Here is a 14949-nt window from a genome sequence, read left to right as displayed (position 1 = left end):
TATTCCAAGGACCCTTCTAGCCCTGATAGATAGTCTGTACTTCAAGGGACTTTCCATCCTTACATTCCCTGTTCCAAGAACCCTCCCAATTCAGACATTCCATGTTCCAAGGCTTTCACATTCCTACTTCCAAGATCCTACCTAATTCTAACATTCCATTTTCTGAGATTCTTCCCATCCTTGACATTCCATGTTCTAATGTCCCTTCCATCTCTGACATCCCATGTTCTAAGTGACCTCCCATCCCTGACATTCCGTGTTCTAAGGTCCCTTTCAGCTCTGACATTCCATGTTCTAAGTGATCTCCCAATCCCTGACATTCCACATTCTAAGGTCCCTTCCATCTCTGACATTCCATGTTCTAAGTGACCTCCCATGCCTGACATTCCAAGTTCTAAGGTCCCTTTCAGCCCTGGCATTCCAATTTCTAAGTGACCTCCCATCCCTGACATTCCAAGTTCTAAGGTCCCTTTCAGCCCTGACATTCCATGTTCTAAGTGACCTCCCATTCCTGACAATTCATGTTCTAAGGTCCTGCCTAGCCTTGATATTCTATGTTCTGAGAGCTCACTCAGCTCCGATGTTCATTATATGTTCAAAAGACCCTCGTGGCTCAGTTCTGACATTCTATGTTCTGAGGTTCTCCCTAATCTTGACCTTCTGTACTTCAAGTTTTCCCCTCCCAGCCCTCCTTCTGTCTTTTATGTTCCAAGCTCTCTCTAAGCTCTGTATTCATCTTCTGCAGCTGGGTGGGGTAGGGTGAAATTCCTAAGCAGCTGATGATGGGACTTTGCTTCATGCTGTCCCCTAGAGGCCATTCTGTGCCGTTGCTCCTGTTTGTAGGAAGGGGCAAGTGCCTTATGAATCCTATTCCCAAATGGCCCTCCCGGCTCGCCCGGGGGATTTGCTGCTTTTCTCTCTTACTAAATTCTGACAACTGGCCCTGATCCCATCTCCCTGGGAGGTGACTCTGCTTTTCCTAAGACGAGTTGTTAGCTCTTGGGGGTTCCTGCTGGTCCAGAGCTCTTCTGAACTCCCCACAGATCAAGCCCTGAACTAGGTCCTATAAAAGCTACTACTGCTAATAACTAATTTATATGGCACCTGCTATGTGCTAGGAACTGTGCTAAATGTTTGACAACTATCATCTCATTTGTTTCTCACAACAGCCCTGTGAGGAAGGGACTATTTTTAGTCCCATATTATAGATGGAGACACTGAAGCAGACAACAGTGACTTACCCAGGATCACACTGCTAGTGAGTTTCTGAGGCCAGATTTGAACTGGGTCTTACTTATTCTGCTCTCTCCACTGTGCTACCTAGCTGCCTGGCTTCCCTGCCACAGGGATCTATCCCTTAGTAAGTATTTATTGAATACAACAGTGGGCGGCCCCATGGAGAATGTTCAGAAGTCTATGACCTAGTCTGGGTCTTCAAGGAGTAGGTTGAAGAAGATTGTTGGGGGAAACTAGGATGTTTAAGTCTGTGGGTAGGGCACTAGTCAGATTGGCAAATATGACAGAAAAGGGAAATGATAAATGTTGAAGGGGATGTGGGAAAATTGGGACACTAATGCATTATTAGTGGAGTTGTGAATGGATCCAACCATTCTGAAGAACAATTTGGAACTATGCCCAAAGGGCAATCAAACTGCACAACCTGTGACCCAGCAATACCATGATGACGTCTGTATCCCAAAAAGATTTTAGAAAGGGGGTAAGGGAGATCTATTTGTACAAAAATATTGATAGCAGCTCTTTTTTTTTGTGGTAGCAAAGAATTTGAAATTGAGGGCCTTCCCCTCAAATGGGGAATGACTGAACAAGTTGTGTTATGTGATTGTGAAGGAATATTATTGCCGTATGTGGAATAATGAAGGGGATGGTTTTGGCTAAACCTAGGAAGATTTGTATGAACTGAATCGAAGGGAAGTGAGTAGATCCAGAAGGACATTGTACACTGTAACAAAAATACTGTAGGGACACTACATACTGTGGATGACTTAGCTCTTCTCAGCAAGACAATCCCAAAGGAGGTGAACGATGCTCTCCACCTGCAGAGAAAGAGCTGTTGGTGTCTGAATGCAGGATGAAACAGACCATTTTTCGCTTTTTTTCCTTGAATCTTTTTTTTTTTTGGTCTGTGTTTTCTTTCACAACATGACTAATATGGAAACATGTTATGCATGACTGCACAGGTATAGCCTATATTAAATTGCTTACTATCTCTGGGAAAGGGGAGGGGAGGGAAGGAGGGAAAGAATGTGTAACCCAAAAGTAAAAAAAATGTTGAAATTATTTTCATGTGTAATTGGGAAAAAATAAAATATTATTTTAAAAAAGACACAGGGGGTGGAACTGGGAAGAGCATGCTAGGTGTCTTCAATTGTCCTTCCTGCCTTCATGTGGAGAAGGGATTAGACGTTATCTGCTTGGCCCCAAAGGGAAGAGTGGGGCTGAGAATTTGAGGAGGCAATGTATCAGGAGAAGTTTCCAAGAGTGGAATGGCCCACCCCCAGAGGAACTAAGCTCCCCTCACTGGGGGCTTCAGGAAAAGGATGGATGAGCACTTGGGGGGCTGCTGCAGTGTGGATTCTTTGTGGCTAGCCCCTGGGGTCCCCAGCAATGCTAAGATTCTAAGATTCTGTGACAGTCTAGCTCTGCCACTTTACAGAGGGGGAAACTGAGGCTCATCGTGGTCAAGTGGCTCACTGAAGGTCCCAGAGGCGTCAGAGCTGGGCTTGGCATTCACACTGAAGGAGGGATTCTTGTGCAGGTGTGGTTTGGCCCCAGTGATCCTTTGGAGTCCTTGACCCATCCCCTCTTTCCTCTCCTTCCCCCACCCCCAATCAAAGCATATTAAAGCTTAGAGATCGTCTGGTGCAACCCCTTTATGTTACAGATGAAGAGAGTGAGGCTGAAGTGACTTGTCTAAGGTCTCACAGTTAGTCAGGGATAGTGCTGGGATTGGAATCAGGGCTCCAGGTAGGGTTGGCAAAGCTGCTCCTGTGCTACCCCCATCAGATCTTTTAATGTCAGTAGTTGGATAAGAAAGCCTTCATGAATGAATGAACACACAAACCAAAGGAAGGAAGGAGGGAAGGAAGGTAGTATATGAGATGTTTGACCTATCCTTGCTTAAACAGGGTAGGACTTCTCTGGGGTATGACGGCCATAAGAGTCACCCAGATTCCTGTGTGATTTAGGAAGCATCTGAATGGGTGTCTACCCGATTTTGGGAGGAAAGTCTCACTATCAGTCAAAGGGTACCAGCAGCCTTGTTACCACAGTTCTTATCCCAGCAATCAAAGGCAAAAGCCAAAGGCCAGAACCTTTTGAAGGAGGGGGAGGGGGCTTAAAAGCCTAGAGGCCCCAGCTGCACCACCCTTCCTCCCATGGAGAGGAGGGAACATGGTGCTGGTGATTAATGGAGTCTCAGTGGGGCATGGCTGGGTGTGGGGCAGGGACCAGTTTAGTCCTCAAGGGAGACAGCATCAAACAGTCAGTACAAAGCTCTCAGGGTCTGGAGTCAGGGGGAAAGGTCTGTATTGTAGATCGACTGTAACTTGGGAGTCCTGAGGACCTGGATGAGAATCCTGACACAGCTTCTCACCACTGTGGGACTTTGGAGGAGTGTCCAAGCCTCGCTTTTCTCATCTGTAAAATGAGGGGGTGGGACTTCATGGCCTCTCATGTCCCTTCTACTCAAAATCTATGAATCTGATGACAAGGCTTCAGATTCCGCCTGGCTACCTTGGTGATTTGGGGTAAGTAAGGTCCTTTCTCTCTGTGGGCCTGTTTCCTGATCCATAAAGTGAGAGGGTTAGTCTCGAGAGCCTCTGAGATTCTTTCCAGGCTCAAGAATCTGTGGGCAACTCCCTCCACTGAAGTATCACAACCCTAAGAATTTAGAGACCTTGGGTTCAAATTCTGGCTCTGCTTCTCCCAGAAAGCCTTTGTTCTCCTCATGCAGGGGTATGTGGGTTGGGGACATCCCTTGCCACCTGTTCCCCTAGCCTACTCGGGGAGGGGAGCGACAGTATTAGCATCTTCAGTTCCTGGCTTGTGGGGCGTCCCTGTTGTGCCTTGCCCTGAGTGCCTTCCCTGTGGACTTTGGGGGGAGGGGACAGTCAGGCCCTGAGCTCTTGCCTCCTACCCTGAATACCCTCCACCTCGAGAAAACTGTAGACTCCCTCAGGCTCCATCCCCAACCCTCACTGGGCCACCTGGGATTCCAAAGGCTCTTACCTAGCAATTCCTACTATTCCCAGATCCCCCGCCCCCATCCCCCTTTTCCCTTTGTGGGTATGAATAGACAGAAAAGGGCAGGACACACAGACTCAGATGCTTTCAGTTTACTTTGTGGACAAGGACAGAGAACTGGGCTGGGGAGAGTACTGGACGGGAAGCCATGGAGAGCTGGCACTCTGTGATCCTGTGTTTGGTGAGATCTGGGAAATGCAATCAATGGGCTTGATGGCATTAGGTTCTGGTCAACATTTTTGCCTGAAAAAATACAAAACAAAGCTCCTGAGATGAGGGGCTTTTGGCTGGAGAGCATTTCCTCGGAGAAATTAACCCAAAGCTGCCTTCGTGACTTTTTGTGTTTTTCAAAGTTGTTGGTTTTTTTTTTTAAGCAATTGGGGTTAAGTAACTTGCCCAAGGTTACACGGCCAGTTTTTTGTGTGTGGGTGTTAAGTATCTGAGGCCGGAACTGATCCTGGGTCCTCCCGACTCCCAAGCCTGTGCTCTTTCTCATTGAGCCACCTAGCCACCCCGTTTTTCATAGTTTTGGAGGCACCTGGGCTGGTGCCACTGTGAGAAGGCAGGAAACACCTTCTTCTCCTGGGAACTTTTCTTCTTCCCTGAATATTGGGTTGTTGTGGGAGTTTCACCTAAAGGATGCCCAGCAGCCTAACAGGCAGGGAGACACCACCAAAGGAGGGGATAAAATCACCCAAAGCCCGGTAGTTACCATCAGCCTCCCAATGTCCACTTTGGTCACATCTGAGAGGGTGTCCACCTTTGCCTTCAGCAGATTCCCAGCTGTCTCCATGGCCTCATCGGGTTGGAAGCATTGAATGGCATTGAGATACTCCTGGGGTGTGCCCTTGAAGAGAATGTAGGCCACTTCTGGGAAAGTAGGGCAGACTTGGACAGAGGCTGGAGTGGAGACAGAAGGGAGGGGGCTGGCCTTATTAAGGCCCAGCTGCGCCACCCCCCTTCCCCTGACAGCCATGGTCCTAGCAGTGACTCAAGAGGCCACTCAGTCCAGCCCTTTCCTATGAGACCCAGGCGAGGGAAGTGACTGAACCAAGGTCACACCAGTAATTAGTGTCAGAGAGAGATCGGAGCCACGACTACAAAACTGGTGCTTTTCTCGGTTTTTCCCACTCACCGTGTCCTCTATTGTGATACCCGGTTGCCTCTAGGTGGACATTCTGACTTCATGGATTCACTGATTCGTGTATTATTGTATAATAATAATGCTGATAATAATATCAATAACAATAATGATTACTCAATTAATCAACAAGCCTTTGCTAATGCTGTTTATTAATGCTAATGGAGACAGCTAGGCTACAGAACTGAGGTGAGAGTCAGGAAGACCGGAATTCAAATCCAGCGTCAGATACAAGCTGTGTGACCCTGGACAAGTCACTTAACCTGTTTGCCTAGGTTTCCTCAAATGGGGATAATATCAGAGCCTATCTAACAGGAGGATCAAATGAACTAATATTTGTGAAGTTCTTGGCATAGCACCTGGCACATAAAAGGATCTGTATGGTCATTCCTTCAGCCTATTAAGTGCCTACTAGGTACCAGGCTCTATGCTAGGTGCTGGGTATGCAGAGACAAAAACAAGCAGATGCCAGCCTTCAAGTGTCACAAAATGCTTTATATAATATGTGGATATCAGTCAGTATATATTTATATATAATGTATGCACATACGTATACTTATGTATGCGTATGTGTTTATATATAATACATATGTTTATATGCGTATATATCTATATAATAGCATATATAGTATATACACTTATAAAGGTGTAATATATGTGTATGCATCAGCAAATACATACAAAGTGTAGGGGCTCCTGACCTAGACAGAGCTGCCGATGCACACACTTATAATAATATGCATATGTTTTATATATACATAGAGATAAATATTTATATAGGCATATAAAATAGCACATATGCAGGTGTTTGTACATACATATATCAGCAAATCTATTCATATATAAATATGTATCTGTGTGTCCAGATATAAGAGCATATAAACCCGTAGGCATACACACCCATAGAGGTATATATCAGTAAATGTCAGACTCCCAGCTTCTTCTACCACCTTGGTGGCTGTGGAGTCCCAGAAAGGTCCCCAGCACCTAGAGTTGATTCATGGAGACAGACCCCCAAAGTTAGCCTCTTTGTGGCCTACAGATTCAGGGCAAGCTGTCATTCACATAGCTTCATTTCTGCTCCCCTCCTTAAGGGAGATAAGGCTGCCTGTGGCTTTGTGAAAGAGGCTGGTAGCAATTGGCTGGAACATCTGGATAAGCTTCTGGGTGAGTGTGCTGAAAGCTCTGGGTTCCAGTTCTGTACCAGACACTTAGTAGCTGTGTGACTTGGGCACTTAAGTCTCCCAGCCCGTCTGAGCCCTGGTTTTTGTCTCTTTAAGTTGGGCTTGATATTGGCACTTACCTCCTCTGGCTCTTGGGAAGATCAAGGGAGATAATTCATGGAAAGTGCTATAGAAATCCCGACTCTCCTTAGTCTTCCCATGATAATGAATAGAGAACCCTGTCTGACCCTGTCTGACCCTTCCGACTCTACCCACTGGCTATTGGAGTTCTGATAGAACTAGGAAGAACTAGAACCAGGAAGTCTTGGGTTCGAATCCTGTCTCTCACATTTTCTAGCTTTGTGATCATGGGCTAGACATTTGACTTCTCTGAACCTTTAGGACTTGTTTACCAAATTAACTGCAGTCTGTATTAGAGGACACTGAGGAAGTCACAAATCCTTGATGGTGTGATACCAAGAGCCCTGGACTCAGGCAAAAGATCTGAGTTCAAGTCTCATCTCTGACACTTCCTGGCTTCCAGACCTTGGGCAAGTCCAATTGAAAGGTGGAAAGGACCTTCAAGGTCACTGAGTTGAGGCCCCTCATTCTACAGATGTGGAGAAAGTGTCCCAGAGAAATGAAATGACTTTCCTAAAGTCTCCCCATGCTAAATGGCAAGGCTGAAAAGCAAGCCAAGGCTTGTTTTATCACTCTGCGTCTTCATCTGCAATGTCGGCATACCAGTCTTACCCTTCCCACGTTACTGTGGAGTGAAAGGAGGACGTCATCCGCTGCAGCCGTTTTTGGTCTCAGGACCCTTATATGCTCCTCAGAATGAACGAGGACGCCCCCAGAGGCTTGGGTGGGTTGTCTATCAATATTTACTGTATTAGATTTCAGAATATTTTATTATCATTATGAAAATCGTTTTGACCCCTCCAACCCCCTGAAAGAGTCTTGGGGAGGCCTGGGGGTCCCCTCACCTTACCTCGAGAGAGCTACTGGTCCATATCTACTCCTGCCAGAAGCCCATCCATACTCACCCCAGCTGCAGCAGAGGGCCAGGGCGAGCAGACTGCAAACAATGGTCAGCTTCATGGTGGAGCTGGGGTTGGTCGGGCTGTGTCTGGAAAGGTGGTGGAGGCAGGGTAACCCACACAGGGTCTGTGGGAGACCTTATATCCTGTGGGCAGCACCTGACCCTCCCCTTGGGAGATGGAGGGGGTAGGAGGGCTTCTACCTCAATCTTTACTCAGGTGTTAGGTGGAAAGTGTAAATACTCTGTTTGTCATCAAGCTTCTCTTTCCCTATGGAATGTAGCACTTTAGAGACAGCTGGAGAGCTCCTTTGCTCAGGTGGCTGCAGGGCCAACTGGCATGGCATGCCTTTGCTGGCCTCATTCTAGTTGGACCCAACGCTGGTGGAAGATGGGAGGGAAGGACATAAAAGGGACCTCAGAATGTCAACACGTGTAACCTATGTCAGATTGTTTGGGCAGGGGTGGGGAGAGGATGGAGGGAGATAGTTTGGAATTCAAAATTTGGGGAAAAAAAGAGAATGTTAAAATTGTTTTTACATGTAATTGGGAAAACAAATATTAAATTAAAAAAAAAAAGCAGAATGTCAGAACTGGAAGGAACATTAGAATACAGAATGACCGAACTGAGAGACTACTTAGAATACATTGAGAACACAGAATGTCATAGTTGGGAGAGACCTTAGAAAATGGGAATTCAAAGCTAAAAGGTATCTAGAGTGTCAGAGCTAGAAGAAAACAGAATGTATTTGATCAGAAATGGAAGGAATCTCATGACATAAAGTAGAGACTGTAAGAGATGGGAGGAACTTTGGGACACAGAATGAGAGAGCTAAAAACACAGACCTCAGTATAAAATATCCATAGAACAGTCAGAGCTGGGGGAGACCTTAGAACAATAGCTGGGAGGGTGGGACCCTGTGTTCTAGGACAAAGAACATCGAAGCTAGAACAGAGGGAGCTTAGCACATGGAACATAGAATGCAGGGCTGGGAGAGATGAATCTTTATTTATTGCTTTTTTGGGAGGGCAGTTGGGGTTAAGTGACTTACCCAAGGTCACATGGCTAGTAAGTGTTAAATATCTGAGGCTGTATTTGAACTCAGGTCCTCCTGACTCCAGGGCTGGTGTTCTGTTCACTGTGCCACCTAGCCGCCCCTCAGAGACGAGTCTTTAGAATACAGAATCCAGCATATCTAAGCCAAGAAGGCTAATAAATGTCACCTAGTCTGCAACCCCCACCCCTGGCTATTTTTCAGATGAAGACACTGAGGCTAATAGAGGACAAGGAATTTGCCAAGGTCACACAGCCCATAGGTGCAGAGTTGGGTCTGGAATCCTGGGCATGCAAAGAAAGGCCAAAGCCAGTCCCTACTCTCACCTGAGCTCTTTCTTCAGACTGTAATGGGTCAAGACAAGGTGGCCTTAAGGCAGGATTGCTGAGACCTTTGAACCAGAGGGAGAGGCCGAGTTTCCACAAGGCTGAATCCATCTGAAATGTGGTTCTCATGAAGCTTAAACCCACCCCATCATCTCAAGTCGGCCATCACCTTCTCCTGTAAGCTGCTGATCCCAGGGACCTACTGGTCAAGTCAGGAGACTTGAGTCCTGGCACTGGAGTCTCTATCTACTCCTCTGTAAAATGGGCGCAATCCCCTTTCACTGTGAATTCTTCTTGGAAGATGCTTTCTAAACAATGAGGTGCTGTCCAGATGGGAGCGCTATCAGTGCCGTCCTCCCCACACCACAGGCAGTGAGACTTAGTGAAAAGAATTCCAGCTCAGGCGTCAAAAGACTTGGGTTCAGATCTCAGCTTAGCCACTTTCTCCCTCTGTGACACATCACTTTTGGGGGGGATGACCACAAAGGTCCCTGACGTTCTGTTTGTATAATCACAGGCTGAAAACCACAAGCCTGCCCTAGGGAAGGACCTTCTGAAAGAAAAAGGCATCTTTTGTAAAAGATTTTGCTTGCAGTGGGGGGGGGGGGGCATGGCTGAATGCGGTTCTTACTATGTGCTCTGAGGATGTTGAAATTCCTCCTGTCTGATCCCTTTCCTTCTGTTCTTGAGTCTTATTCCTCATCCCCTCTATCTACCAGCTATGCCCTGACATCCCTCACAGCCACTTGTGATGACACTGAGCTTTTCAGAGAGGGTGGGAACAAAGGCAAGTGGAGGCAAGAGCCTTTGGAGGGGCTGTGTAATGTGGCCGTGTTTCTTCTCCTAATGCCAAGCCCAGTGCTCTGACCACTACATCCTGCCTTTCTCAAAGAACGGGCTACTCAAGTCCTGTGGCCCAATCCCATGTGGTGGGACAGCCTGCCCTTTTCCTTTGTTCCTCCTGTACCTTCTCTATAAAACAAGGCAGTTGTGCTGCCTCTCTAGAGGCCATCTCCAGTGCTGTATCTATGATATAAATTGCCTGTCTCCTCAGGTAAGTCCTGTCCAGATGCCATCCCTGGGGAGTACAGTGGAGACAAACAGCCATACTTGAACAGCAGGGGAAGAAGGGAAGAGGTCAGAGGAGGGGAAGCCCTGAAAGCCAGGGCATGGGAGAGAGGAGAATGTTGGCTGAGTAAGGTCCCTATGTCACCTCACTTCTCTATGCCTCAGTTTCCACACCTGTACAAGAGCAAGGTGCAATCACTGACCTCCGAGTTCCTTTGACTCTGGAGAAGAAAGTGCTTGGACTGATTGCCCTCCGAGGTCCCTCCTAGCTGTAAATTCTATGGGCCTTCATCTGGGAGCTAGGAGGAAGCAGAGACCCATACAGAGGCATGCCTGGCTCCTGGGTCCTTTGGCACCAGGCTGCCTCTAGCCCACAGCTGCCTGGGAATCTCCCTCCAACACCCCTGATGAGTGGCCAGCCTATGTGGGAAGACCTATAGGGATGGGGAGCTCACTTTCCTCTGACAGCACTTTCAATCTTTCTGAGCCGAGACCCTCTGAGGGGCTTCCCCTGGTTTGTTACTAGCTTGTCACATCAGAAAGAATCATAACAGACCGTTATACCACGCTTTGTGGCTTCCCAAGTTCCCTGCACGCACTAGCTCACATCCTGTGTCCAATAACTCCATGAGGAAGGTTACGTCAGACAAGGAGAGTGGTCTCTTTTTCGAGATTCAGGGAAGGTAAGCTCGGGACAGATCAAGGAACAGAATCCAAGCGGTCTGACTCTAGTCCCAGGATTCCTGGGGTTGGGATACCTCCTCAGGGGCTTTGGGGAAGAGAAGGCACTTTGGGACTCTGGGGCATGGTGATCTTCACATGAAAAGTCTTCCCCTGGGTGGGGAAGGGATCCTTGCCCCTGGGAGACAGGGGGAGATCCCTGGCAAGTCGATGCTAAGGAGGAAGTTGATTCAAAGCCTGAGGTTCCCCCCCCCCCGCCCCAGTGGATCAGGATCCCAGCAACAGTGTTGGGGTCAAGGGAAGGGCCAACAGCACCTCCATGATCTTTCAGGTTGGGAAAAGGGACCTGGACTTCCCTGGAGGTGGGGAGAGCCAGCTGGTCCTGCCAGCTTTGACAAATGGGCTGTGACATAGCAGGAGGGACCAGTGGAGTCCTGGTGAGCTCTGGAGGCCAGATTATAGGAGAGTCTTTATGGACTGGAGGCTAACCCATTTGCTCCTAAATGCTCCCTGGCATTTCCTTTGCCCTACTGTACTGAGATCTGAAATTAGAGGGAGGGAAGATAGCACATGGGAAAGAATGCTGACAGGGAGGCGGAGGGCGCACATTTCGTTCTTGTTCAGCCCTCTGTGACCAGAGAGCAAAGTGAGCCTCTTCTCCATGTGACTCCCCCACCCAGCCCCACTGCTGGCCCTGGCTAAACTTCCCTGCTTCTTTTAAACAGCCCCCACGTGGAAGTTTCCTGTGCTCCATTCACCACCCTGGTCACTCCTTTACATGCTTGTTGGTTCATCAAAGTCCTTCCTCAAGTGTGGAACCTCTCTTGATGATGCATGACCAGGGCAAAGGAGGGCAGAACCATTATAAGGGCCTTATTTGGTCCTTAATGAAATTTATTGTTCTTGGCTCAAAAAACCAACCCAACCCACCCTAATCAGCATACTCAGCTTCTCTCAATGCTGCCTATCTCAAATGAACTTCCATAGGGTATTGGGCACATAGATTTAGACTTGGAAGGGGCCTTAGAAGTCAATGCCTTCATTTTATAGATGGGGAAATTGAGGCCCAGAGAAATTAAGTGACTTTCCAAGGTCACAAGGGATTTGAATCCATGTCCTCTGACTCCAAATCATTGTATCAATCATGCTGCCTCCCAAGCTTTCTTGGCTGTCACATTCCCACTTTGATTTTATACCCTATAAGAGTGCTGGCTCATATAAAGCTGATGGTCCAATAAGCCGCCTGGATCTTTTTCAAGAAGCCAGCTATGTAGCCACACTTGGAATGCAAGGGCTTGGGTACTTTGAGCCCAAGTGGAGGACTTTACATTTAGAATATAAATAAGGATGTTCAAGATCATGGTACATGGAATGTGTGAGACTATAAGCTCCATAAATGCTTGTTGAGTAAAACGAATCAATGAACGAGAGAATGAATTTATCCTCTAGTCAGAGATTAGGTCCTGGTGGGGCTTGAATTCTTTACTTAGTTCTAGTACAAATAGGGGAGGAGGCAAAGGAAGGCTTAGGACTTGATCTCCCCCAGTGCACATTTGGGGAAAATAATGTATCTCCCCAAGGAACATTGAGCTTCTCCTCAAGAAGCTGGTGTTCTTTGTAGAATTTGGCTCATCCGATCCTAAGTACCCTCTACAATTTGATTTCCATTGTCAGGCTCCTGTCCGTATTTCAGAAGCCAGAGGTGAGGCATTGCCACGGTGGGGGCTGGGGGTGGAGTGGGAAAGGCAGGTCCCTTCTCTCTCCTCCCCTCTCCTCCTCTCCCCTCCCCTCCCCTTCCCTTCCCCTCCCCTCTCCTCCCTCCCCCCCCCCTCCCCTCTCTTCCCTTTTCCTTCCCCTCTCTTCCCTTCCCTCCCCTCCACTCCCCTCCCCTTCCCTTCCCTTTTCCTTTTCCATCTCCTTTCCTCCTCTCCCAGGAAGAGCAAGTCAAACCAAAGGGAGCTTCCCTGTTCTGTTCTGTCACCGTCCTGGTCTAACCTCTGAGGACCTGTTGGGATGACTTTGGAGAGCTGACAGCAAGAAAGGGGTTAATCTATGGCCTGACCCTTCCCATGGCATTTTCTCAGTTATTGCTTAATCCTAAATAATCTTTGTTCTTTTGAAGGCAGGTCTTGCCTTCAAAAGCAGTGAATCCAGAAGACTCAGGTTCCATTCTGGAAACCTCTTAATAAAGTGTGTGTGTTTGGGGGAACAGGCAGAGTCCTGGGCAGAGTCAGGAGGAGGTAGGTTTAGGATTAGGAGCTCCTCAGACTCACACCATCCCGAATGGCTCTAGGGGAGAGAACAATGGATTTGGGAGCTGGAAGATCTGCTAGTCTTTCCCTGTGCTGTCAAGGAAATCCCTCTGGGGCCTCAGTTTCCTCTTTTGTAAGAAGAGGGGATTGGTATAAGCATTCACAGATTTTGAGCTAGAAGGTACCTTGGAAGACACCCAGTCCAACTCCCTTATTGTGGAGCCCAGAGAAGGGCGGCAACTTCCCCAACATCACACAGGCAATACTGTGAGACAAGGGATCCCTGTTCCATGCTACCTCTCGGTTGGTTTCCAAGGTCTCTCCCAGTTCCAAACCCTATGCAGTTGGGGCCCACATCCCTCTCCTCTTATGCTGGGATGATTCTAAATCTCTTAAATGGTGTCTCTACCTCCAGCCTTGCCCTATTCGAACCCAATCACAGCTTAATCTTCCTAACATGGCCCTTCCTCTGCTCACACAAATTCCAGTGATCCCAGTGCCTCCAGTATCAAATCAGTAAGAGAAGGGAGAGACAGGTTGATGATTTTTAAAAATATGTGTTACTTAAAAATAAACTAAAAAGAAGAGAGGGAGTGAGGCAGAGTGGGAAGAGGACTCAGTGTCTCCAGTCCTAGGTTCAAATCTTAGCTGTGTGACCTCCGGTCTTTCCAGGCCTTAGTTTCCCCATCTATAGAATGAGGGAATTGGATTAAATGAGTCACAAAGCCCCTCCCAGCTTGTAACTTTTCTCTACTGATGCTTACTTCTTCAGCCAGACAAAACTTTGCCCTACCCATCTTTCCAAACTGACCTCCTGCCGACCCAGTTCAATGTGTGCCAGGCCCCCTTGCTAGGTGCTGGGTTACAAAGATGGAAGAAGGAAACAGTCCCTACCCTCAGGGAGTTTGCATGACACCGAGTTGAATGTAAATATGAATGCCCTGAGAAACTGAGGAGAGAGTGCTAATGTTTAGTGGGTGTGGGAGGTCCAGAAAGGCCTTGAGCAGGGGGTCTGGGGAGGGGGATGGGGAGACTGAGACACAGAAGAGAGGAGCACAGGACCCTGGGCACTGCTCACCCCATGTGCAGAGGCCTCGTGGGGAAGGTGGGAGGTCCATCCCCACCTGGAACAACTAGGCGGTGGGTTTGTGTGATAGGAAAAAAAAGGAAACTCTCTGGGAGTCCTCAGATCTGGTCCGAGGGGTCAACTCATTGTTTTGGGAGCACTTGAAACATCCTCAGCTGTTCCTGGAGCCCTCTTCTCTTTTGGCTGGAATCCTACCGAGGAAGGTGTCAATAGGCAAGCCTCTCAATGACACACCTGCAGAACAAAGATTATTTAGGCTTAAGCAATAATGAGAAAATACCATGGGAAAGCTTGGGCTGTGAACCCCTGCCCCCATCTCCTTTGCCCTGTCAGTTCTCCAAAGTCACCCCAACAGGTCCTCAGAGATTAGACCAAGGTGGTGATGGAATAATCAGTTTTTGTCCTGCAGGACAGGGATGTCTCATTGTGTTGACCTCCTCCACCCCAGGTCAGAGCTTATTTGAGAGAAAAGATCATGTTCATCCAACAGGGCTGTGCTGTCTACGAGCAGGAACACACATCTGACTTTGATAATTTGGGGGCAGAAAACCTGCCTAGAGGCAGGGGAATGACTTAAATGGCCTCACCTAGGTCCCTCCATTCTCTGTGGATATGGATGCTGGATAGCTTCCAGCATTCAGAACCTGAGTGTGTGAAGTAGACTCAGTGAATCTTTGGGCCATGAGGAGCCTTAGCTGGTCTAGTTTAACCAGAACTCCATTGTATCATTGCTGATTCTCAATCAAGGGGATTAGATCACACGCACTGAAAATTACAACTCCTTCCTGCCAAGGTCATGTCATAGATCAAGGCTGGGCTTAGTCCTGTCTTCCAATAAAGTTCCACTCTCTGCATAGACCTTAAGGGAGTAGAG

General features: G+C 47.8%; 1 protein-coding gene across 1 annotated transcript; it reads right to left on the bottom strand.

The window, feature by feature from the left end:
• Positions 1 to 4349: 4349 nt before the first annotated feature.
• On the bottom strand, positions 4350 to 7889 carry SCGB1A1 (secretoglobin family 1A member 1). The gene is made up of 4 exons (XM_069066077.1): positions 7811 to 7889; positions 7614 to 7696; positions 4976 to 5163; positions 4350 to 4506 (listed from the first exon to the last, which is right to left on the bottom strand). The coding sequence occupies exons 2-4, from the start codon at positions 7666 to 7668 to the stop codon at positions 4483 to 4485; spliced, it is 267 nt and encodes an 88-aa protein (XP_068922178.1). The 5' UTR covers positions 7669 to 7696; positions 7811 to 7889; the 3' UTR covers positions 4350 to 4482.
• Between the last annotated feature and the right edge of the window lie 7060 nt (positions 7890 to 14949).

Source organism: Petaurus breviceps, unplaced genomic scaffold, assembly GCF_028583685.1.
Source record: "Petaurus breviceps papuanus isolate PSGF00001 unplaced genomic scaffold, PetGlider_PUasm1.0 90721, whole genome shotgun sequence".
In the NCBI taxonomy this organism is placed as follows: domain Eukaryota; kingdom Metazoa; phylum Chordata; class Mammalia; order Diprotodontia; family Petauridae; genus Petaurus; species Petaurus breviceps.
The sequence above is the reverse complement of the archived record's forward strand: the minus strand, read 5'-3'. Positions and strand labels throughout refer to the sequence as shown.